Source organism: Chaetodon auriga, chromosome 2 (assembly GCF_051107435.1).
Source record: "Chaetodon auriga isolate fChaAug3 chromosome 2, fChaAug3.hap1, whole genome shotgun sequence".
NCBI lineage: Eukaryota > Metazoa > Chordata > Actinopteri > Chaetodontiformes > Chaetodontidae > Chaetodon > Chaetodon auriga.
Genome location: NC_135075.1, coordinates 9,720,740 through 9,744,204, shown reverse-complemented (window position 1 = coordinate 9,744,204; position 23,465 = coordinate 9,720,740). Strand labels below are relative to the sequence as shown.

The following is a 23,465-nucleotide window of genomic DNA, read 5'->3' as shown; positions in this document are numbered from 1 at the left end:
TTCAAATACTGATACCTTGCACTAATGATACGGAAATTGGGTGGTGAGAAATGCAGACACCTAATTACCAATAGACAAACATTCATTTGAAAAGCTTACAAATGCCTAAACTTTTCCATTATCTGCACAGATACAGCCTTATATTAACTCACAGTTCCTTAAATATTTGGAATTAACATCTCAGATCCCCTTAAATTGCAAGATTAGGGACAGGGTGCTTAAATTATGTTATTTAAATCCTTCATTTTTAATGCAAGAGCGTCTGAGGAGTACAACATTTAGGGCTTTACTTTGATCTTTTAAGGATCAAATTCAGCTATCTTACATTATAAACTGACCTATTCTATGGCCACTCTGCCATAATAAGAAGATTAAGGGACTTGTAGGGTGCACAAGTAAAGGGCTTTGTTCCCTGGTGAATGTAAAAATGCAAAAATGACTCCACAGAACTCTCTTCTGGCATCTTGCCTTGACCTGTTCTCCGGGCTTCAGTACATTGTGTAACAAAACCTGATTTTTGAACTGAAGATTTTTACACCACCACATGTGCCCTCTCATTTCTTAGATGCACAGTCTAGCTCAAAACACGCGAGGATTGCAGCAAAGTGGTGAAAAAAAATATATCCCAGCACTCTTCTGGTAATAATTTTCTTTTATGTGCTAGTGAGCATGCTGAGCCTGACTAAGAGTGGGCTTACTTTCCCAGAGCGAAACATTCCAGCTTTACAGTGGATCCTTTGGCAACTTGAACAACCTCTGGAAACTGAACTTCGATCTTTGGCTCATATTCACCCATCACACCTGAAAGAGAAATGCAAATGAGCATCAGTGTTAGTGCAAAGCTAAACAACTGTGGCAAAAATAAAGGGCCAAGTTGCGAGCCCTCTTCTTCTGCTGTTGCTACACAGTTACTGAAAAACCTTTTTCAAGCAAAGCCCTCTTTTCACTCTGAGCTGAAATGTTTTTCGACTTCCAACGTTGTGCAATGTGAGCAGCAGAAACGCGCTCTGCTCTCAGCAGTCACACAACGCTCTTCCATTGAAAAGAATGAGAAAAAAGCTAAACACAGCTTTCCAGTGGACATGCAACACACTGATGTCGAATGGAAAAAACAACTTTGAGAATTCATAGATGGTTTGAGCTTTTACATCCAGATGAGTTTCATCTCGTTGTAGTGCTAACAGCTATGAACCAGAAAATGGGCCCATAAAATCCCCCTGAGTACCGCTACTGTGTCTACAAAGCATCCCATTCACTGTCGCTGAAGCAGCTCCGGTGGATTATAATATTGCTGCTGTGCATGTTAAAAATCTCTGGATAAAGGAGCAGACGGGAATGTGGGCTCTGTGGTGTTCTAGCTTTGGGACAGACTTATTCATAAATCAAGGCTGGAGTGTCCAACACTGTTGGAAAAGTGCATGTGTTTTTTCTCTTCCCCTTAAACGACACTAAGGTAAATTATTTTAATGAATTTATAACTGGGTGCACTTTAAATTCTCCTTGCTGTGGCAATTCAGGGTGCACAACACGGTATTTTAAGCCCCTCTCATCAACCAGTGCAACAATGGGTTTTCCCCATTGCTGTAATTCAGGGCTGTGTTGCACAAATAGGTCTCGAGATGGAGGAAACAGGCCAATTTCATCTCGTTGATTTGGTGAGGCATGTGTTATCAGGATGGCTCCCTGAGTGACTGTGAAAGCTAATTCAGATCCTTATCACAACTGTCTCATACTGGAACGTAACCACAGCACTATCACCCATTTTAAGCCGACAGGTGGAAGTGGACGGGTAATTGTCTCATACCATAACCTTTTGTAGGGGACACCTGTTCAATGTGCACGCCTGCAGCCCCCTATCTGAGCCCCTGTGACTGTGAGGCAGGGCTGATCTTTTGCTACTAGACCCGCTGCATCAGTGATATAAAGGTGTAATGAAAAAAGAAAGGAAGAAAACAGGGAGGGAAAGTGCTCGGAATTGCTTGAAAAAACAGCCGCTCAGATGGTACGAGCTATTTGCAATTCTGTCTTCCATTCAACAAATAGAGAAGTAAGAAATTTCAGAATACATTCACGGAGTGCTCCCATACGGTCATTTATTCTTAACTTAAATGATACACCGGATAATTCAGAAAAACATTCTTTTAACCTCCCATATTTATTTATTATAAGCTATATAAAAACAATTAATGAGAATCTACAATGTAGCTGTAAGATTTGTATTTGAGTTGGTGTTTTGTAAACAAATATAACTCTAAAACTGTGAAATATTGATAAGTCCATAAAATAGCATTGCTGCAGTTACAGTCCAACCCATACATTGGCTAAAAGTGACAAGCTAATATTAGCCAATATGTCAGTCAGTATTAGTCACAGATATACTGTTATTGGCATATATGTTGACCCAAAAGTGACGAGAAACTGCAAGTTGTTTCGCATTTATTAAATGTTCATATACTGCTTATAAATGCTAAATTGGAAGAGTAAAATAGAGTGGACCCAACAAAATGTTTTTTTTTGGGGTGGGGTGGGGTGGGGGTCAGCTGGAATTAACTGAAAGGCAAAAATCCACATAAATGTCATAAAAGACATTTCTTGGGAAAATAACATTTAGCCTCACATTTCTTTTACTGCATTACATTAGATATGGTAAGAAGCAGGCTTCTGGGACGGAAGCCTACAATTAGATTACTTGCTGACAATGACCTTTTCCTGTGGAGTGCCTTGAAAAGGCCAGCCTAAAGCATCAGATCCACATGTTAAAGCACATGCTGAAATTAGCGAAGAAAGAGGTAATTAACCTTTGCATTTCATTTGTATTCCTTAAAACCACTTGTCCTACATTCAGGTACCAACGAAGCAAGTTTGGCTTGTTTATCATGCATTTTTCAGTGCTACTGAAAGCATTATGAAAGGCAGAAGGAAACCGTCATCCAGACAGGAAAGTGACACGAAGACATTTATGATTGCACAAAATGTAAAATATATAATGCACTCCGACTAACTTTCCCCATCTGCCTTTGTGGAGCACAATATTGCACATGGTACTGAATGTTCACTTGCATTATTTTGCTTATAGAGCAGCTACTTAAAAAAATATAATGTACTGTATGTTCATAAGCATAATATAATACTCGGGCTCACCATCACTGCGGAGCACTAGCGGAGTGGGTGGACCCTGGACTCGGGTCTTGGTGACGGTGTTGGTCACCACACAGGTGTAGTTGCCAACATCTGAGGGCTCCACTTTAGCGATGTACAGATTTCCTGTCTCCTGTGAGATGAAGCGGCGAGTATCTTGCTTCACAAATGTTGGGTACTCATTAAAGATCCAGGAAAATATGAGATCTGTGGATAAAGAAGAATTCTCACTTTAAATGAGGAAACACTTTTTTTTTTGGAGGAGGAGGTCATGAAACACAGGGGAGGACAGGGACATACTTTGATTGCGGTGGTGTGTGATCAGCTTCAGACCTCCTGAAGGTGACAAAGTTGTATCATGCTGAGGTGAAAATTGATGACTGTACCTGTGAGAGGTTACCAACCAATGTAAACGATCTGGACTCACTGCAAATGACCATTTTTCATGTGGATGAGTTCTGCATACTCAACTAGGGACTGTGGACACAGTGGGGTATGTGTTGTCATGACTAATTACAGTTCTCCACTCAGCCAACTGGAATCAGGAACAGAGATAGTTTCTAACAAAGACCACCACAACAAAAGGCACGGTACACTAGTTCAAGCCAACGTATAAAAAAGGCAGTTCTTCTAAATTTGACGTGTTTATGTATTTTTTTAATCAAGTTCTGCATCTATTCTGTCTCAGTTCTACAAGACAGTAATAGTAGGGTAGTCAAGAAGGAATAATGCAGTCCTAATAGCAACTCAGTAGACGCATCACTTTACTTCAGGCATCTACACAATAATAAAATAATCATTAGTTATTAGTTATGTGCCATTTAGCAGCTAATCAGTTAATCAGGAATAAAAATGAGAATCATAGAATTGGCTAATAGTCAGACTCACAGATACTTTATTAAGCAACTTCTCATCACATGCTTGCTCATTCCTGAAGCCAGACAGGCAGCCTTTGTTAACTACGCCCCAAACTCTCCTGAAGTCTTTTCTTTTTGCCTAACTGCTGATTTATTTTGTCTTATCCAGTTGATTTAATTTAATTTAATATTTATTTCCCCCGTGTTTTCATTGTTTTTATCATAGGTGCTATTATTATTCGCTTTTGTGTTATTGCACTGTTGTGTTGCACTATTATTATTATTATGTTAATCTGCTAGTTCTCAACTAAGTCAACTGCTGTCAAATGATTTGTTCTTTATTAGTTCCTTGAATTTAACCAAACTGCAAAATATTCAATAATCACTGCATGTTACGAGAGTGCATGAGGACCTGACACTCAGATAACATGTGATCTATGAAAGGGATGGGACACACTTAAATCCTTCATTTTTATCCCTGGTTGATGCAGAATTGCTTATTTGACATAATGAATCACATCACAGTAGTGATTCTACATTTCATAATCCAAAACAGGCTCATTTTTCTTTCTTTCAATCCCTCCAAAAAATGACAGGAGTTGAGAGACATGCTGCTATTACAATCACCGTTACGATGCAAAATGAGTGCCAGCATTTTCTAAAACGACGTCTCAACCGCCTCAGAGAAACAAGCCCAAAGTGTGATCGCTAACAGGAAGTGGAGCATCATGTTGGCAAGTACCTGTCAGACTGCTAAAATCAATAAACAGTGTTGGAGTTTAAATGTCAGCCTTTCCCCAATGTCACGTAATTGTGTTGGAGTATTTCAAACTGAGCAAAACACCGATTTTGACGTCTTGAGTTGCACCAAAGAGATTCTTTCTTTCTTTCTTTTTCTTTCTTTCTTTCTTTCTTTCTTGTGCATTCACAATTAAAAATCACCACTGTGCGTCCACTGTATTTAGCTATGCTCACACGTGGTCCCTACATTTACTGACATCAATTCTTCTACACAACCTTATGACTGAGCTCTGAGAAGGTGTGAATCAAAAGCAAACTCAGCCCATTTTAGTGCTGGGCAGACAGATCGAGGCAGAAGACGCAGTTATCTGGTTCATTAGACTTATATTTTAGCATCATAGATGCTTTTAAGACAGAACAAATTCTAAAATTAATTTGCCAATTACGGAGGATTTTATAAATGAATAATAATAATGTAATTACTATGTAATAATAACTAATGATTGCCTGTTACAGTAGATGAAATTAAGTAATTATGGGACTCCATTAACCTGATCAATAATCCAATGTAGTGTGAACCACTGTTTGGACTGCAACAGCAGAAAACAGGGGTCTAATGAATAAAAAATGCTTTCAAACTCGCCTTAAATGAGAACATCGCTGTTAACAGCACCATAATTCAACCACAGGCATCATCTGTACCATGATTTCACAGAGATACCAGAAATGACTGCACAGCAGATACGGCATCTGAGAATTGAAATCTAACCTCATTTTACAACCTGCTGTCCTGCAATCTCTAGAAAACTCTACTTCATGTGCCACACGTATGTGAGGTGAGAGAAATACTGCATGTTTGTCGCATAACATTTTTAATAATTCATGGCTCCATGTATCTTTCAGTAGCTGCGTTGAATGAATTGGAGACAGTATATCAGTAACAGTCCTCTTTGGCTCACGCTCGTTCATTCATATGAGAACGACTCCTTGTTGAGTTCTTCACTTTATTGATGTCAACTCATCATCTGAATGTTGTGACGTAATGTGCAACAGCCAGTTTAACTGACAGCCACGTGCTATTTTCCTGCTGAGCTTAATCAAACCCTACCACTTGTTAGCGGACTAGCAATTAAACAAAACAGTCTTGGAGGAACCCTCCACTTCACCTCCCTGTGCTGCTTGGCCATTTATCACAGCACGATCCCGTACTCCTGCTGGCTGAAAGGAGCAGGTACTGTATGGGAAGCGACGGAGGCAGCTGATCAGCATCGTTTGGGGCTTGGGCTTCGGGGGTTGGCTGCTGTGCGTGTGGAGCTGAACACAGAGTGATGGCACAGCAAGACGTCCATGGGGACAGGCGACACTTCAAGGCAGGATAAGGCATGTTGTTTGTGTTTGTTTCCTCTCCAGTGCTTTTGGACTATAGCTGCACCTGCTCTCGTTCTATGTTTAAAACCCATATGACTACATGGCACAACATGAGCTGCAGAATGCCGCAGAGAGCAAAAACATAATGAGATATCTCACACAGCTGGCCGAACAGTCTTCACAAAATCATCCAGGGCATTGGTTTTATGGGTTACACAATGCTCCCTGGTATAAAAACAGGACATCTCCAAGACAAAATGTGGAAGAAAACCAGCTGCCCTGGGAGACAGCATTACAAGCACTGCCATGGTAACAGCAAATCAGCCTTGTATTATGACAACAGCAGCACATGAGCTCAAATTAACAGTTGAAGTTGTTTAAGATTGAAGTGTGGGGGAAAAAAAAAAAAAAAGAAGAGACGTTGCAAAGGTCTCTTCAAATCAGAACACATACAATGATCTTGATTTGTAAAACACAGTTCTACTGGAGTCTATGTCTTCTTCTGTTCGGTCCAAAAAATTGCTGTTTTTCCAAAACATGATCCGATGGAGAAAGGCTTTTAAGAGTCCCTGAAGTGTTCTTTGTGGCTTCCCTCTAGGTTAAAGATCACTTTGCATAAGTCACAATGAATAAAGCTGCTTCACTCACAAAAGGAGACCTAAGAGCAGCTTCAAAGGACAGGCCTCTCTGAATATTCAAAGACTGAACAAGACATGCAAGTCAAACATGCCCATCTCCTTACACAGTTAAGATCACGCCCAGACTGATTTGTGATCGTGTAAGGATGGAGCATGACGACAAAAATAGTGGGCAGTCATCCCAAAGTAGGTCTGTCGTCCTTTATGACAGCGCACAGAGGAGAAGACTCTATCAGGTTCCGACACCTGTGAGTGGATGTAAATACAGTTATACTATATTATGCTGTTCAAATAACTTCATACATTCATTCAAAATTCACTCTCATTATATACATAATGTAATAACAATAGATACAATGTAACTCTTATTATGGGAACTTTGAATAACTCCATATTTCTTAATTTCGGTGTACTATCTACTTTAGCCATATGTTTACTTATCTGTTGAAAGGTGATTACCCTGAGTACTCTTTCAAAACCCTTTTCTGTCCATTCATTGGCGAGTATTGTGAGCATGTTTCCTTTTTTTTTTTTTTTTGCAATATAACTGTATTTATATAATCACATCGAGACAAAACCAGCTGGAGATGTGGGGCTTCGACACAGTATCTCATTGAAGACTGGATACATACAGAAATGAAGGTCCTTACAAACCATTTTAGCAGGAACAAACAACTTCATCTTCATCTCTCTTGGCCTTTTCTACCATTATTTCACAATCCTCCCACTACATGTTATTCCTGTCCTTCATTTGTGGGGATACAAGGGTACAATGTGTCCTGGGTCACTTGAAGTCCTCGCTATCTTCTGTAAATGTAAAACTGAGTGAGCTGCTACTACCATCACCAGATGTGGCCTGCAACTCATTATGTTTTGGCATGTTGAATTCCCGATGCCCGTAACAGTGTGTTAAGGTTCGCACTAACAGTCTGACAGAACCACATGCTTGTTAACAGTTACACAACCATTTGGCCACATTATAATGTGATTAGTGTAGGTAATAGCGTTAATAGAGTAAAGGATATTAAATGAGTGAATAGGGTAGAATAAAATACTACAGGGTTGGCAAACTGTTCAACCATCACTCTCAGGAAGGACTGGACCTCTTCCACTGGTGAGAAACATTAGATGCACGCATCGTCTGACTTCATTAATTTTGGGGCCGAATGGGAATGTGACAGGCTGGATGTGAGCTGGGTCCAGATAGACTTGCTGTTTGGTCCGGATGTGGGCCGAGGGCTGGATTTTGAGAAGCCCTGCTCTCTCTGTCTCGGCTGGTCCACAGATCAAATCACACACAGAAGTGGAAAGTACAATCCTGAAGTACTTGTACTGGCATGGACAAAGCAGGAATTTGGTATTGATTTGGGAGAGAGATTGAAAAAAGACTGGTCAAAACTGATGTTCGAAAGGCACAGATGGCCTGACGTTTAGCTTCAAAAATATGGATCCGTCTCATAGAATGCTAGATAGATATACATTTCCAATAACTAAGCTTAGATAGTATTTTATGATAGACCGTCCCTGCATGGTAAATACCCATGTCTTTCAAAACTCCATATCCACAGTTTGTAACACAGGCTTTCTGTTCAAAACTTGTAGTCTCCAAACCTAAACCAAGTGAACCCTGATGACATCATCTGAGTTATGTATTCAGACCACGGACAACATTACACCACTGTTTTCACAGGCCGAGTAGTGCTCTCCATGATGACTAATTGCCCCTTCAACTTCAGCATGTGCCTTTTCTTACACGTAATTATCAATTACCATTACTTCACTGTTGCCATAAATAATAATAAAAATAATAATAATAAAAAAAAATCATGGTTTCATCCAATAAAGGCAGCCATTAGAGGATGTGTACAGGATGGATGCTAAGTTCAAAGCGACTCTCTACATTTCAGTCTAATTTGCCATCAAGGTTTCTCCGGCTTTGTAAATATAGCAGTTGATTTAAGGTAGATAAACAAAATGCAACAGATAACAACTAATCAAACTCAACGTAAAATGGAAGAACTGTAGTAAATGACTGCGACTGCTGTGTTTGGCAGGCCTCATGTATCTGTTACAGTCAGTGACGTCAGCCAACAGTTGAAAAATCAGCCGTGTTTTTCTCTGTAATGTGATTAATTCCTACACAATACAGGCCCTGGCCTGCTTCTCTTCCTCCTGCTGCAGCCCAGGAGGAAAGCCAGCCACTGACACTGTCCCGAGGGGGATCTGTCCCTACTGCTTAAAGCAATACATATTCTTTTGGACATGGACAATATTTATGACACGGATGAACAAAAACAAAAAAATAATTTTGCCAGCAAACACAGCAGCCAAGAGGCAATACAAAGGGATGTCTGCAGTTTTACTGCTATCAGGATCAGGATGCTGTGCCATCATAATATATTATCAGCATCAGCTGCCTCATCATTTGATATTAATAATCCATGTAAGAGCACACTGTGACAACAATATGCATTTTTAATAACCCAATTACAAAGCAGTGGGATGTGGGCATGCAGCAAAATGCACAAATTCACAACAAAACGGTGCACATTCGTCCTTTCCCAGGCTGAATAATTCTCTGATTACAGGCGTCAGTAGCATGTTATTAAATTCATGAGCAGGAGGGGTTACCGGGTAGTGTCAAACAGGGTAAAACGCGCTGATTTGGTACAACATGAGCTACCTTTTTGAAAATATTTCCGGAGCCACAGAGAGAAGCACTCATAAACAAACGTGGTCACAGACTCCACATGAGGAAAGTCCCAGAGTCAACACACTCACAATTTGGTCCTATTACAGTACACACATTCACGGATTTACGAGAGCATCGTTGAAAGGCTGCCTCGTTGCACAGAAACAAAGAGAAGAAAAAAATGTCCTCACTTAAACTACTGTCATCCCACATTGTGTTACTGACTGCAGTACTCCCATATCTGCTCCAGGCTCCAAGAATTCTCTGCTCACTGTTTCCTTTACAGGACTGGACAGGATGCACATGCTCTGTGTTCTCAAAGCCTCGGGTGGGAGCACAAACAGGGACAACACACAGGCACTAAAAAAAAAAACACTAGTGGAGATGGACAAAAGTGATTTCAGTCTTGAGAGCCTCTTAAAGGTCTCTCCCCATTAGAAAATAGAGGTCAGCAGCATTAGGCCCACGACTATACACAGTAATTGTGTAGTACAAAGAGCGCGGCTGGGTCACACTGGCAGCCCATTAATGCGCTTGGCTTTGAAAAAGACAGAAAGTGACAGCCTCTCAGCTCCTCTTGCTGCGTCTGATCCGCAGTGACAGACAGGAGGAGAACTGGACTGCACATTTGGGAGAAACACACATTTCTGAGGCGGTTTGGTTTAAAAAAGATGACTTGTGCTGCAACCAGGTTGAGTTAATCCATTCTCCCTCCTCCGACTCTGCAGATAGTAATTACCAGTTATTTGTAGCATGCTCTGACACTGGCCTGTCAGATGGAGAGTGCGTGTATGGATGCAGCATGGAGGCAGCACCCCGCTCTGCCTTTGTGTTCAGATCTGGGCTGGCAGGGTGTGTCACGGCTGATCTGCACTCAGGCTCTTCTGCTTGTCTTTCCGCTGCTGACTGGAAGAGCAGGTAGGCGCTCTAATGACGCCGGCCACATTCAAACATGCACAGAGGAAACCAATAACTGTTCCTGCTAAGTTCATCTCCCGCTACTCTCACTGATAGGTGTTTGTTGAAGTTAGCACTGCTACTATTTTTAGATTCAAGTCGCTGATATCTTATCACTGTGCAAATATTCAATACCCTTACAGCTAAGTGCTGTGGTCAGACTGACCACAGCACTCTGTTTTGATTCTGTTTTGATAATTGTGTGTAGAATTTAAGAAAATCTGACTTTGTTGCCCCCCAAAAAGGCCCAAAGCCTTGTGGAATGGTTGATAAAGGCACACAGATCACACCAATTTATTAATTAATTTATTTTTGCCTAGGGCGTCTCATCCTTTAAAACAAAACTTAGGAAAAAATGTATGAATGAACTGACGTGTTATTTCTAAGTCAGGACAAACCTTGACCTTGTAATAGATTATTTCCTTTTTTAACAAAAAAACAAACAAACAAACAAAAAAATCCATGTCTCAAGGTACAATATTGAATTCTCACATTACCATATTTTAAAAGTGGTGGCCGACTCAGCAAGAGCAATCTGAGGTTCAACGTCCTGACTGAGGACAAGAGAAAGAGGCAGAGCTTTCACCACCAACCCCTGGATTGCTGACTGAACCTGCGTCATACCACTGTACACTCACAGAGGGGAGCAGGTCAATGATGCATGCTGGGAGAGTTCCCTCCCTGCCTACCTCAGGATGCTACAATATAAACCCATGCAAACCATTATTGTAGGTTGACCAAGGTTGAATAAGAACGTTTAGTGTTTGTCCTCTACCACCAAATTCATTGAATCCAGTTCAGAAGGAGCTTTAACCATGAAGACTTTCTAATCACTGGTCATTAGACAGATTTGGTTGCGGTGCAGGTTAATATGTTGAATTAGGTCATATTTGTACTCTTAACAGAACTGTCTGTTTAGGTGGTTGGTGGAAGCGTAGTGGGGATTAAAAAATCCTCTTGGAAATTCCATGTATCCTCTTGCAGGGGTCACCGATTTGCTTTTCTTGTCCACTGCTGAATGAATAAAGGATGACACATACAGGTGCGTAGGTGCCTGTGTCTGTGTGAGTGCCAGGGTCTAGCACAGACGGTGTGGCACACATGCTCTATGTTTTGTTCAGTATGAGACAACTGAAGGTGCGACTGACCTGGTTTGATTATTCTTGCACTTCTGTTCTTAACTATACTTCTTGGGCTTTGTTATCCTCACACTGACATTTCTCTCAAATCTATGATTCGTATTATCGTACGTGTGGTAGGGAGTGTGTGTGTGTGTGTGCTGCAAATGCTGAAATAATGAAACGTTATTTTGAAAAAGAAAAAAAAACATCAGGATACAGTATATGTGATCAAATCTAAATTACATGGTATATCAATGATCATCAAATGTGCTCCAAAGAAACAAGTTCATTACAGTGTGTCTATGTGCCTATCATTGGTACTTTCAATGTCCAGTTCCTACTGTAGCTCACTTTAAAACAAGACACAACAGAGACATGTGCCTCTGAGAAATCTACATGTTATGACTAGAACTCCTGCTCTCTGGAGAAGAGGAAAGAGATTGCAACATACTATCTGATGCAGCTGCAGCACAGCGTCTGGCTTGCATCATTCTTTCAACAGGTAAAACTGAGCACACTGGGATGTATGGGACAACACGAATCCTCCATGGTCGTGCACTCCTGAGACAGCAGGTTGCAGTGATACACCTACTGTTCTGCTGCAGGTCAAACAATAAGCTCATTTTAATAGGAGGATAAATTGCTTGTAAAAAATCTCAAAACCTCCTTAGCACCATTTTAGCATTGGTCTCCTATAATATTGTCAGCCTCATGATAGATAGTAAAATCTAAGTCGATGCAGCAGATCCACACTTTTCACAAAACTTTGATGCTATTTTTGTGCTACCTGGTCATTTCTGACACATGTCAATGAAATGCTGACAAACTAAACTATAGCTGCTTCAGCTGATCGTCCAAAAATAGTTTTGTATCATTGTGAAGAGACTCTCTGTGGGTTTGGGGCTGTTGTCTGGATGAAACAAGACATCTGACACAATGTTACCTTGTGTTCTGGGAAACTGTGATGACTATTTTTTGCCATTTTTTACATTTTGTAGGCTAAACAAAGCAGATCTTGAACCCCAGGTACCAGGTATGCACAACAGCAGAGTATTGGATATGACTGTTTGATCACAATTCATCAGTTATGTAGTAGGAAAACAAACATTTTGCCCCGAAAAGGCTTAATACCATTGAAGTTCACACAGTCTGAGAGGAGCAAGCGATCCCAGTAACTGCGCCGAACTCAGCAGCAGTGGATGCAGTAATATAGCTGTAATGGCTAGCCAGCTATGAGGTGTTATGGATTCAACTTGAAACTCTGGTCCAGTGCTCTGCTAAGCAAGCTAGGTGCTGTGGACGGAGCTGTCATGTTTTCGACAATTGTTATTTTCCCCTTGCACAGCAGGTGACAGCGCATTTCTTTTGGGATGAAATCCCCACAGGCACAGAGGGATTTGTGTTTATGTAGCAGCACCGGGGAGCCTGAGGACATGACGTGTGACTGCAGCCCAGCAGAGAGGATGGAGGTGCTCACACACAACCGTAAAGGAAAGGAAACAGGAATGTAGTTCAGCACAAACGTGGAATCAGGTGAAGATGTATACATGTGAACAGCATCCTTTGCTTCTCCCTCTCTTTTTGGCTCTCCTACCTCACACACACACACACTTCAGATGCAACAATAACAACAGCTATGTGTACTGTAAACTTCAAGAGCTTAGAGGGAGATTGGGGAAGCATGTCACTCACACACGTCTGCTGGGAAAAGTGTGTGCTCTACACTCAGACTTCTCTGTGACCTTTTCATACGTGATTAGAAACTCCAATCAACTGAGAGTGTCACTGCCTGAAAATACACTATATCCCATTTCATGCTGCTGTCATGCTGTTGGCTGCTTGTCACTGAAGTTTCTCTTCACTGTAAGGTAACTGAGCCACATTATGTCAAAACTGTACGGGTTTGCAGAAAAGGCTCAGCATGGATGGTGTGACAGTAACATGTGATATTATTTCAGAGAGCTGAAGTCCCCAGACAGACGAAGAGGGGGGACTATGACTGAATGTGGGATTGTGAAAGGAGATTACTCATGGAGATTGTGAAATGTGTCATCAGCTAATCAGATTAAGATCAGAATAATCCCAGATGAAAAAAAAAAGAGAAATTACTCAATATGAGTCATGTACAGTATCATCAACAGATACCAATGGGGAAAACATGTCCTCCGTCACAATGTATGGAGAAGCTGTGATGTTACTTTCATCTCACAGTGACTTCAAAAGATTCCCTTAAATTGTGCATTTGGCTATTAAAGTCACAATTTGCAGGGTATTCAAGTGATTTCAGTCATTTAAATACTGTTCCTCGGCGACTGACAACAAAAATGAATGTTGCCTTGTTCCCTTTTTTTTTTTAGAAATGATAATTGATTTTGTGTTTTACTTTTAATTTCCACATTGTATTTAGGGATTAGAAAAGAACAGATACAAAATACATCTCAGAATTTCCAACGCTGTGAACGTCACATCTGTGGGTTCAGATTGACTCATGAATTTAATAAATTCAAGCCCATTTGAAGGCACCAACAGTACCCATATGGGGATAACCACTGCTACTAAATACGGCTCTTTAATTATCCAGACTAACACCCTTTTCAATAGGAGTTTACACGATCATTCTGATCATTTAACAGCCTCAATATTGCAACAAATGCCAGATTGGAGGAAAAAAGGATGGTGGCACAGCCATCATCACAAAATATTTGGCTCTAGAAGCTTGTTGATTGAGGGACCTACTCGCATGGCTAGTTGGTGAACTATTGTAGCTGGTGAGCTAACTGCAAACACACTAGCCAAGTGGGAACATGGTAGCACTTGTCAGTAACAATACCTCTCCACGTAGCAAGAATAGAATGAGCCAGGAAGTTCACGCACACATTCCACAGGTGAACAGGCTCAATGGTAACAGATGATTGTATCATGATTGGTTATGAAAGGAGCATCCTGGAAAGGCTCAGTCGTTCACAACCAATAATGGAGTGACATTCATCAACACTTTGTAAACACATGATTGTATAAAGGAGATTAATACACGGGCTCAGGAACACTTTTGCAAAACTGTTGTTAGTGAACACAAAATGATTGCATTCTGATTTATCTACGTTTTACACAGCGTCCCAACTTCTTTGGGGTCAGGGTTAAATTTGTACAATCAACTTATGTCTCATAACTGTGTGCATTCGCTGTCTGTTTTGCATCTGCAGGTAAGTAATAACAGATGCTACAGCCCAGCTAATAAGCTTTAATAGCTTTGGACTCTCTTCCTTCAAAGGTGTCACTGAATCGTTTAATGTGTATGAAAATGTTGTCGGTCATATGCTATGGCCTTCACAGTCACCAGATCTCAACCCATTTCAACACCTGGGTAATTTTGGAGCTACATGTTAGACAGTACCACCATCAACTAAGCGGTGAAGAAAGGAATATCTTTTCAAAAAATGCTGTTCACTCCTCCAACAGAGTTCCACACGCTTGAGGAAATCCATGACAAAGAGCTCTGTGCCTGTCACGCCTGAAAGACCAGCGGTGGTACGTGCAGTCCTGGCTGTGATGATTTATCATGAACCTCATCACAGTTGAATATGAGCTTTATTTATCAACCTTCAGACAAACAAACATTTACCTGTACTGCTGACGGACTCATCTTAAAGGTGTAATGAGTAAGAATTGGCCACCTGTTGAAGGTCATTCCAAACACATAATGTGGGAGCTTATCTGCAGAGTAACCACTAACTGCTGCTCACCATACTTTTTGCTGTAGCTATCTAGGGCTGCAGCTATAAGCACCCATTAGCTAGTTAGCTCAGTTAGCCATCCAGCTAGTGGTCCTAGTAGCTGACAGAGTTTGACCAGTTTGGGAACTTGGAGCATCGGCAGAATGTTGATAGCAGCCTTCAAATGAACACAGCCAGATCAGGACGAAAGGTAAAACAGAACCTAGGTGATCAGCAGCTCTGACCAGCAGTCTGACTCTGGGGAAGATGAAGACACGACAGAAGAAGCATGAAGTGGGAGAGGAGCAAGAGGAAGGTCAGTCATCACCAGGGTGGAAACGCAGTGCCTAGGGCTCTAATATTTTCTGAATATTTTTCATTGTTGGACAGTTTAACTTTGAGTTTAATTTGGAACTTTAGACTTTAGACTGCTTCTTTATTGATCCCAATTTGGAAAATAATTTTGTTGCAGTAGCAATTAAACATACAGACAAACACAGAATGTATACAACAATTGTTTAAAAGTAACAAAAAATAGAAACAGGAATAACAGCAGTTTGCTAAAAAATAAAAATATAACGTACAACTAAATATATATTGTTATATAATATGTATTATAATGTATAATACATATAATATAATATTATAATAACGTAATAAAAATACACTATAGCTAAGTATATAAGCAAGTATTTACAGCAAAAAATTTGTGCAGTTTCAGATGGTAAATAAATAGATCTGAATTTGTTTCTGTCCAACCTGAATGAAGTGTGTATTACAGTGAGTTAACTTGACAATTAAGTTTGGTAAAAGGGAGAAACTTGAATTCACAAGGTATAAGTATAATAAAAGTTTTTTTTAAAGTTTTGTGGGTATATTTTGTTTATTTTTTGGACGAAAAAAGCTAAGCGCAAACTTGCTGCTCCCATACATCTCCCAGCTGAACTCCGGGGGACTATACTATCAGACTACTGCCTGTTGAGATACAAGAGGTATTGCGAGACAGGACGGGCCACAGCTACCCGATTAGCATGCTAACTTCAGTAGATATTTCTGCAACACAATACATAATCATCTTTGATATACTGTAACTGTGATAATTGCTACTCGTGCACACTCTGCTGATAATGTTAGTTCACTCTTTATTTTAAACTTACATTCTGGCCATATCTTACACACCTTTTAAATAAGGAAAAGTATCAATACCTGTTAGTAGGCCTATGTCATTTCATTAAGTGGCTTATTGTTATTGATTGTTATCTTATTGTTATTGAATATGGTTGTGAAAACAGCAGGATATGTGATGATTGCATTAAAAAATGCACTGTTGTGGCACTCAAACAGTTACTGTTAATAACATCAGAAGCTCTACAGGTTATACACAGCCACAATCATCACACACTCAAATCAGGGCACCCGTTTACCTCTGAAACTAGAGGCCACCGTCCACGCTCATTTCTCAAGCTCTTTCTTCTGTCCAAACATGTCTTTCTGCATGGACGAGCTCATGCTGCATACAGCAGGAGGGACATCTGTCTGCCATGCATAATGCGTCCTCTGAGAGTCCCCTCTGGCAGGTGGAAACCCACTAGAGCCTTGGGCATATGCCGAGGGTCCCACCACTATGGGAAGGTCTGTAAACATATGGTACGGAGTGGAATGCAGAGGTTTTCCCTGAATGTGCCACCCACATGCAGAATTTGATTAAAATGCATTGAGGTCCTCTTGGTGGTCTGACAGTCATCGTAGTCTTGTTACTGGCTGTCAAGCTGCTGATGCCACATTGAGATACATCTCTATGTCAAAGAGATGGCATGAAATATGACTGTAGATGAATGAACATTTGGAAAAAGATTTTCACCAAGTCTACGCAATGGAACATTGCAAGCACTGAATTATGTATCATGTTTTTTTTTCATGTTTTATTTTCTCATTCAATGTTAGGTATTCAGGGTTTGGGGCGGTGTTGCAGTGTTTTATTATACCTTCTCAAAGCAACCTGATGCAACATGAAACTGTCCAGTATTCTCTCTGTTCAGAAGCAGGGAAATTGGCTCACGAACAGGACCTTGGAAAGGCCATCGCCCATATTAGTATATCACAAACTTAACAACACAAACTTTTATATATTTTGGTCAACTGTAAATTGTCAGGCCAGCAAAGTCTTCTCCCCAGGTCAAACAGCCCTCAAAAACAAGAGAAACACATTCCATGAATATAAATTGTATTTCATTATCATTACCACTCCTTTTTAGGCTGCCTGCAGATTTTATGTTTCCTCACATCCTGGGCAAATTCTCTCGTATCATGGTGTTGTGGTTGGCCTTTTCCTCATTAGCCATCTTGTTTCAGTGAATTTATGTGACAAACACAGTCCATTGCATATCTTCTGACAGGCCAAACAGATTTGCAATAAAATAATAACACAACTGATTGATGACTGAGCTGCTTCCTGAATTCTTGCCCATAATAAAGCATGAAAAAACATGAGGCAGCACAGCCTATGATTACTGTCCGATTCATACAGCCGTTTCTGATCACAAAACCAGAGAAATTCAACTTCCCAACACCAAACATGAACTTAAAGAGTGTTCACTTTCAAAGGACCTTACAGAATCAACAGTTTTGCAAGATTTAACCATTTACTACAAATCATGTATATATCATTACTGACCATTCTAACCTGCTACTTTCAAAATTTATGTGTTTATTCTACTCCAGCAGCATTAAAATCCACATCAATTAGCAAAATCTAACTGGTCTGCCAATGAAAAGCAGATTGATTCTGGAGATCCAAACTGTTTTATCTCCTAAAAATGTAATGCAGACTAATCAAGTAAATGCACTTGAGTATCAGTAACCGAGAACTGTTTTTCATATTTTACAGTACTGAAGTGAAACCACTGTCTTAATGGTACGAAAAAAAAAAGAAAATAAAAAATCAGTACATCAAAAAATATAAAATTGTACAGCATACATTAAAAACTGTCAGCAAAGTATAATGTGCAAACAAGTAAAGAATTTTGCAAGATGTAACTCTTGATAACCAAAAAAACAAAAGAAAAAAGAAAGAAAGAACGAAATATTGATAAATTTTTCAAAACGCACGGTTATGACCTAAAATAGCTGGGCACTATAGTTTTTAGCAAATACTGCTCAAACAGGAGGAAACTAACTAGGGACTTTTTCAGTGGCAGATTAATAAGCATTTGGTATTTTACTGAGTATTTACTGCCACAGGACAGGGCAGAATCAAAAAAACTACAGTGTGTGTGTTCATGATAATGAAGGAAGATGTCACCCAGTGCAACAGCTTGGCTCACTGATGTGTTTTGAGAGCCTGATCTATTTATTGGTAGACCTATTTCATCACAGATATATCAGGATCATATTGGCGCATATATCCGATATGCACCAATATGAAAACTTTTTCTTTTTACCGGATATAATGTAGAGAAGGATGCTTGGAGTTATTTAGAAATGGTGTCATAACTCAGTTGGAGTTAAGCAGCGTCTTCACGGTAAGTTACTTTGAAATTCGGGCTAACTTCAACCAATCAGATCCATATGTTGTAGTAGGACTCTTGCTGAAGCTTGTTCTTTGCTCTTCTTTCAATAAAAAAATACTCTCCAGTTCTGATGTAATTGATGATATTGCAGCTTCTAAAAAACAACAGTACACATCAACGCTAACATTCTAAAGAGGTGAGCGTAGATGCAAACTGTTGTTTGCAAACCATGCCCGCCCGTAGCTTGCAGTAGTTCCTGCTTCCCAGTAGGTCATAATCACCGTGGTTTGGCCACAAATGCATAACTTGAAGCCTTGCAAGATCGATTCTGGGCTTGCATGTCATGTCTCATGTGATCTCATGATTGCCTGAATCCAGCTCCTTTGCGAGGTAATTGGAATAATGGTTCGGAACAAAGAGGGGAGGTAAAAGGAGGAAGAGGAAGGTGAAGGGCTACTTCACCGAGGACACATCTGGTAGTCATCTGTATCTGGGCAGTCATGGATCAAACCACCTCAATCAGAAAAATACAGCCAACTTGTGAGCACATCTTACAGTGGAAAACAAAGAAGCCTATCATGAGGCACAGCTTTAAGAAGACAGAGCTCTACCATCAGTAACACTCAAATGGGTGTTAAGACCACAAAGTGGACCCCAACTGACTTGAGATCAATGGAGCTGGACAAGTCCATCATGGAAATGATGGCCACTCATATCCTGCCTTATGCAATTAGGGAGGATACTGGTTTTAAAAGATTACCGACTGAGGCAGAGCCCAGAAAAGGGAGAAGTACTTTAGCTGATGTGCCAAACAACTTGTAACAAGAACACAGCAACCTTCCTCTGTGGAAAATGTAGGAAACAGCATTGCCTTTACCACTGACTGTTGGTCTGAAGCCCTCATGAGCTTAACTACTCATTTCATTGAAAAGAACTGGAATAGATGTCCAAGTTGTGCTGAATGTGAAGGCCATGTTGTGGGTCCCACACAGGAGAATACATCGGGCAGATCTTCCTGACCATGCTTGAGGAGTGGAACATCAACACACAGTGTGCAGTCCTTGTGCAAAGGAACAGTGGTGCAAAGATGAAAAAAAAAAAAGAGATGGGGCTTATGGAGGTGTCTGACTTGAGCTGCATTGCTCATACACTTCAACTGATCATTAATGATGGCCTCATCTCCCACAGGGTGGTGATGGATATGCTGGCCAACTGAGTCTCTGTCATTCAGGAGATGTCTAGTGTGCATGCCTAGTGTGGAGGTTGGACCTCCAACTCTGGAACAAAAGAGAGCAATCACATCTAATTCCAGTGACCATGGACATTTCACATGTCCAAGTGTGGAGGAGTGGCATGTGGCAGCCAATCTGGCAAAGACCTTGACACCACTGGATGAAATAACACTGGAAAAGTAGACTCCTCTGGCTCCTGCATTATGCCCTGTGTAGGGGTGCTGAGGTGTCTGCTGGAGTCACAGGGACCCACCAGTAGATGAACCAAGACTCAGAGGAAGACTATGTTGGAGAACCTGGAGAAGAGGTGAAAGAGGTGGTGCTCGCATGGCTGTTCAACCACACCACACCAGGGACACTAACCCAAGCCGATGCATGGCTGAGGGAAGAGGCAGAGAGACTCATCAAACACAAAACCAGCAGAAACCACCAGTGATGAGGGGGACCCGAAAAGACAGAGAGAGGAGGACCAGGCCCACTGTCTGCTACACAGTCTGTATGACACATGCTCACTTCAACCAGTCATGCAGTCAGGCAGCCGAGGGGATCCTTGAAGAGCTCGAGAGATACACGGGGGAGCCTATCATAGACAGAAAGAGAGGCAACCCACTGCAGTGGTGGAGGGGACTATCAGGCCAGGCCATGAGATGCCTCTCCTGTCCACCCTTCTCTGTGCCAAGTGAGAGGGTGTTTAGCACTATTGGCAGCATTTATGAAGAAAAGCAGAGCTCCCTCAAAGGAGACAATGCAGAAAAACTGTGCTTCCTGCATTATAACCACTGGATTGGCAGTATTAAGGACTGAAGGACAGAGGGAGCTGGTGAAAAAGAATGGGTGTTATGTTCATTTAGTTGTTCATTTACATATTCACATAGGATTGCCTCACACGGCCTTTGTAGCTAAATTGCCTTTTTTTTTTATTTTCATTATTCATTTTTTAAAGATGTTTTCAATAAACCTGCCTCTGTTGGATTGGCAGTAAATCCAGTATCAGTCGGGCTGTATTGTTTTTAATAGTTTCTGGACAACAATGGAGCTCTATGGCACAGAGGAATGAGATAAGATATATCAGGCTTTGACTACAAATCCAATACTCTGGTCTTCTGATAGGATTTGAAGAGAAGAAAAAAAAATATTGCCAGCCTTATACTTTAAGGAGCTAAAGAAGACCAAAACACTTTAATAGCATTTTCAAAAGGCAAAAGGAAAATCTGCACTGTGCACCAAACATTTCTGAAAGTAGCCACTAAAAATAATCAGTAAATACAAATAAATAAAGCACCTGTCAAATGTGAATGATCAGGTAGACTCATCACCAGTGATATATTTGTAACATCTAGGTTGTCGCCTTCCATCTTCAACCAGTAAACAAAGCACTGAGTGCTGCACAGAGTAAGCAATCAGCAAGCATAATTCAGTTTAGGAAGACAAATTATTATTCAATACATATCCTGCCACTCATTTCCTTCCCATTCCAATTAAATTAAAATGAACTCAAATATAAAATGTGACTTTCAGGTCAATCACTTTGGTTTCAGCATGACGTGGAAGAAACAAATCTAAATAGGCAAATATCGGCAGCATTTCCTGCTACAAGCAGAGGTAAGTGCCATTTTAGATGTAACAAAAAAAAAAAAAGCGTATCAGGTCAACAAAGAAAAGCAGTAGTGGCAAAACACTTAGGTCTTTGCCTGCAGATTGATTGCTTTTCATTGTTGCCAGTTTGAATACTCTGATGCTCCAACCAGCAGCTTGGCTGAACGTCTATTTGTGTGTGTGTGTGTGTGTGTGTGTGTGTGTGTGTGTGTGTGTGTGCATGTGCTTAGTGCCAGCAGCCTGAATAGGATGTGTGGGGAAGCCTGTTGAATCTTGATTTGGTGTCTGTTGTTTTCTATTTCATTCTGCCTGGTGTGTGAATGAATACAGTAGATGGAACTGCAGCTGAATGTGTTATTGTGTGCAGATATACGCTGACAGGTAACGGTTTTACAGTGATTCTGGTGAATTGTCAAGGTTGCTCTTCATGCCAGATGCGAATATGGTAAAACAAACCAAAATTTTAACTATTACATGTCAGGGCTTTGAGGCAAGAAGAATCAAAAACACATCAAAACAATTTGTGTTTACTGCATCTGCTTAATGCAAGGAGGGCCAAAATAGGAACCAAGTGACGAGTTAGTTTTTCCAGCTGAATGACGCTGTGATAGCAGCTTCTATTACAGCTGAGAGATACAGCTCACTAAAATGGCCTTGTAATTGACAGCTTGTATTGGTTCTGTGTATTAGTGAGGAGACAAGTGTCTTAAGGGGCCTTTTCATGTGGTGAAAGATGCCTGGCATGTTGGAATTATTTCCCCATTGGTTTTAAAAGCCAAACCTTAATTGTATTACTTCAGCATAAATTGGCAGATATGAAAAGAGTCAGAGGAGCAATTGTTCCCAGTACAAACAAATATGGGCTTATCAGCAGAACTACTTGCAAATAAATCTAACATTTCAGAATGCCACTGAGTTTGCCAAGCTGTCACCTGGTAGAACCCCAGAACAAAACAAGAGCCAAACAATTCAAATCTATTCTAGACAAGCAGCATTTTTACCACAGCGGACAAGTGAATGAATGAGTGATATCTATAAGGTGGCTTTCAGTTAGGTGAATACAATCCAATACAAGCAGTGGTTGCATTGAACAGCTCCAGTAAGAGAAGAGAAAAAGCTACAAAAGGACACATCTGCTGCAATTAGACAGGAAATATGAAGAACTTTGCCAGAAAACCGAGGTATGACTCATACCTTTAGCTTCATATCAGCCAGGAACTGACACATGAATTCCACATGTTCCTCCATTATCTGGCGTCTACCGCAGCTGAATAAAAATAGTAAGCCTGTTTCCACAGAACTACTGTTGCAGTGTTTAAAAAATGTTTTTTATTGATTTTATTTAAATCCTTCTTGTAACTATATCCTGCCTGCATATTCCATTTTACTCATAAATCTGCGACATGACAGAAGCTGAAGACGCTCTAATGTCCGTTTCACTGTGACTTCACACTTTCTACAGTCTGACCAGCTATGCAGTTTTTATGCTGTGCTAGGCCAATTTCTAAATGTATTTTATTAAAGTTTACTACTAGTAAAGTAGTGAGGTTTATTAAAGTATTTTGCACAGACATTCGTGATCATCTCATCTAACCCTAGGCAAGAAAAAAAAGTAGCACATGATTTGTACCTTATCATACCAGAGCATCGTTTGCTTTTAGCTTGAGAACAAAAAATGATGACACTGAAATGAAGCAGAAAAATAAAGCTCTAATGAAAGTAGACTCAGCTGTCAGTTCCTGACAGCGAGGCTGTCGCACTTCCCATGGCCTAACCGAGATTGATCACACCTAAGCAACTCAAGAATCACATTTCAGACCCCCAGAGCAACAGATGTAAGGTGTTGGTTAACAAGTCAAAGGTGTCATTGAAACAGCTGGATCATAAACAGCACCAGCCCAAA

At 40.6% G+C, this 23,465-nt stretch overlaps 1 protein-coding gene across 2 annotated transcripts in view; it reads right to left on the bottom strand.

The window, feature by feature from the left end:
- Nucleotides 1-23,465, bottom strand: part of cntn4 (contactin 4) — a 137,734-nt gene that overhangs the window by 48,370 nt on the left and 65,899 nt on the right. For both annotated transcript variants that reach the window (XM_076753139.1, XM_076753147.1), the window contains exons 6-7: nt 3,142-3,345; nt 699-801 (exon numbers count right to left, since the gene is read on the bottom strand). In XM_076753139.1, the coding sequence (XP_076609254.1) occupies nt 699-801; nt 3,142-3,345 (307 nt within the window). The remainder of the gene's footprint in view (nt 1-698; nt 802-3,141; nt 3,346-23,465) is intronic.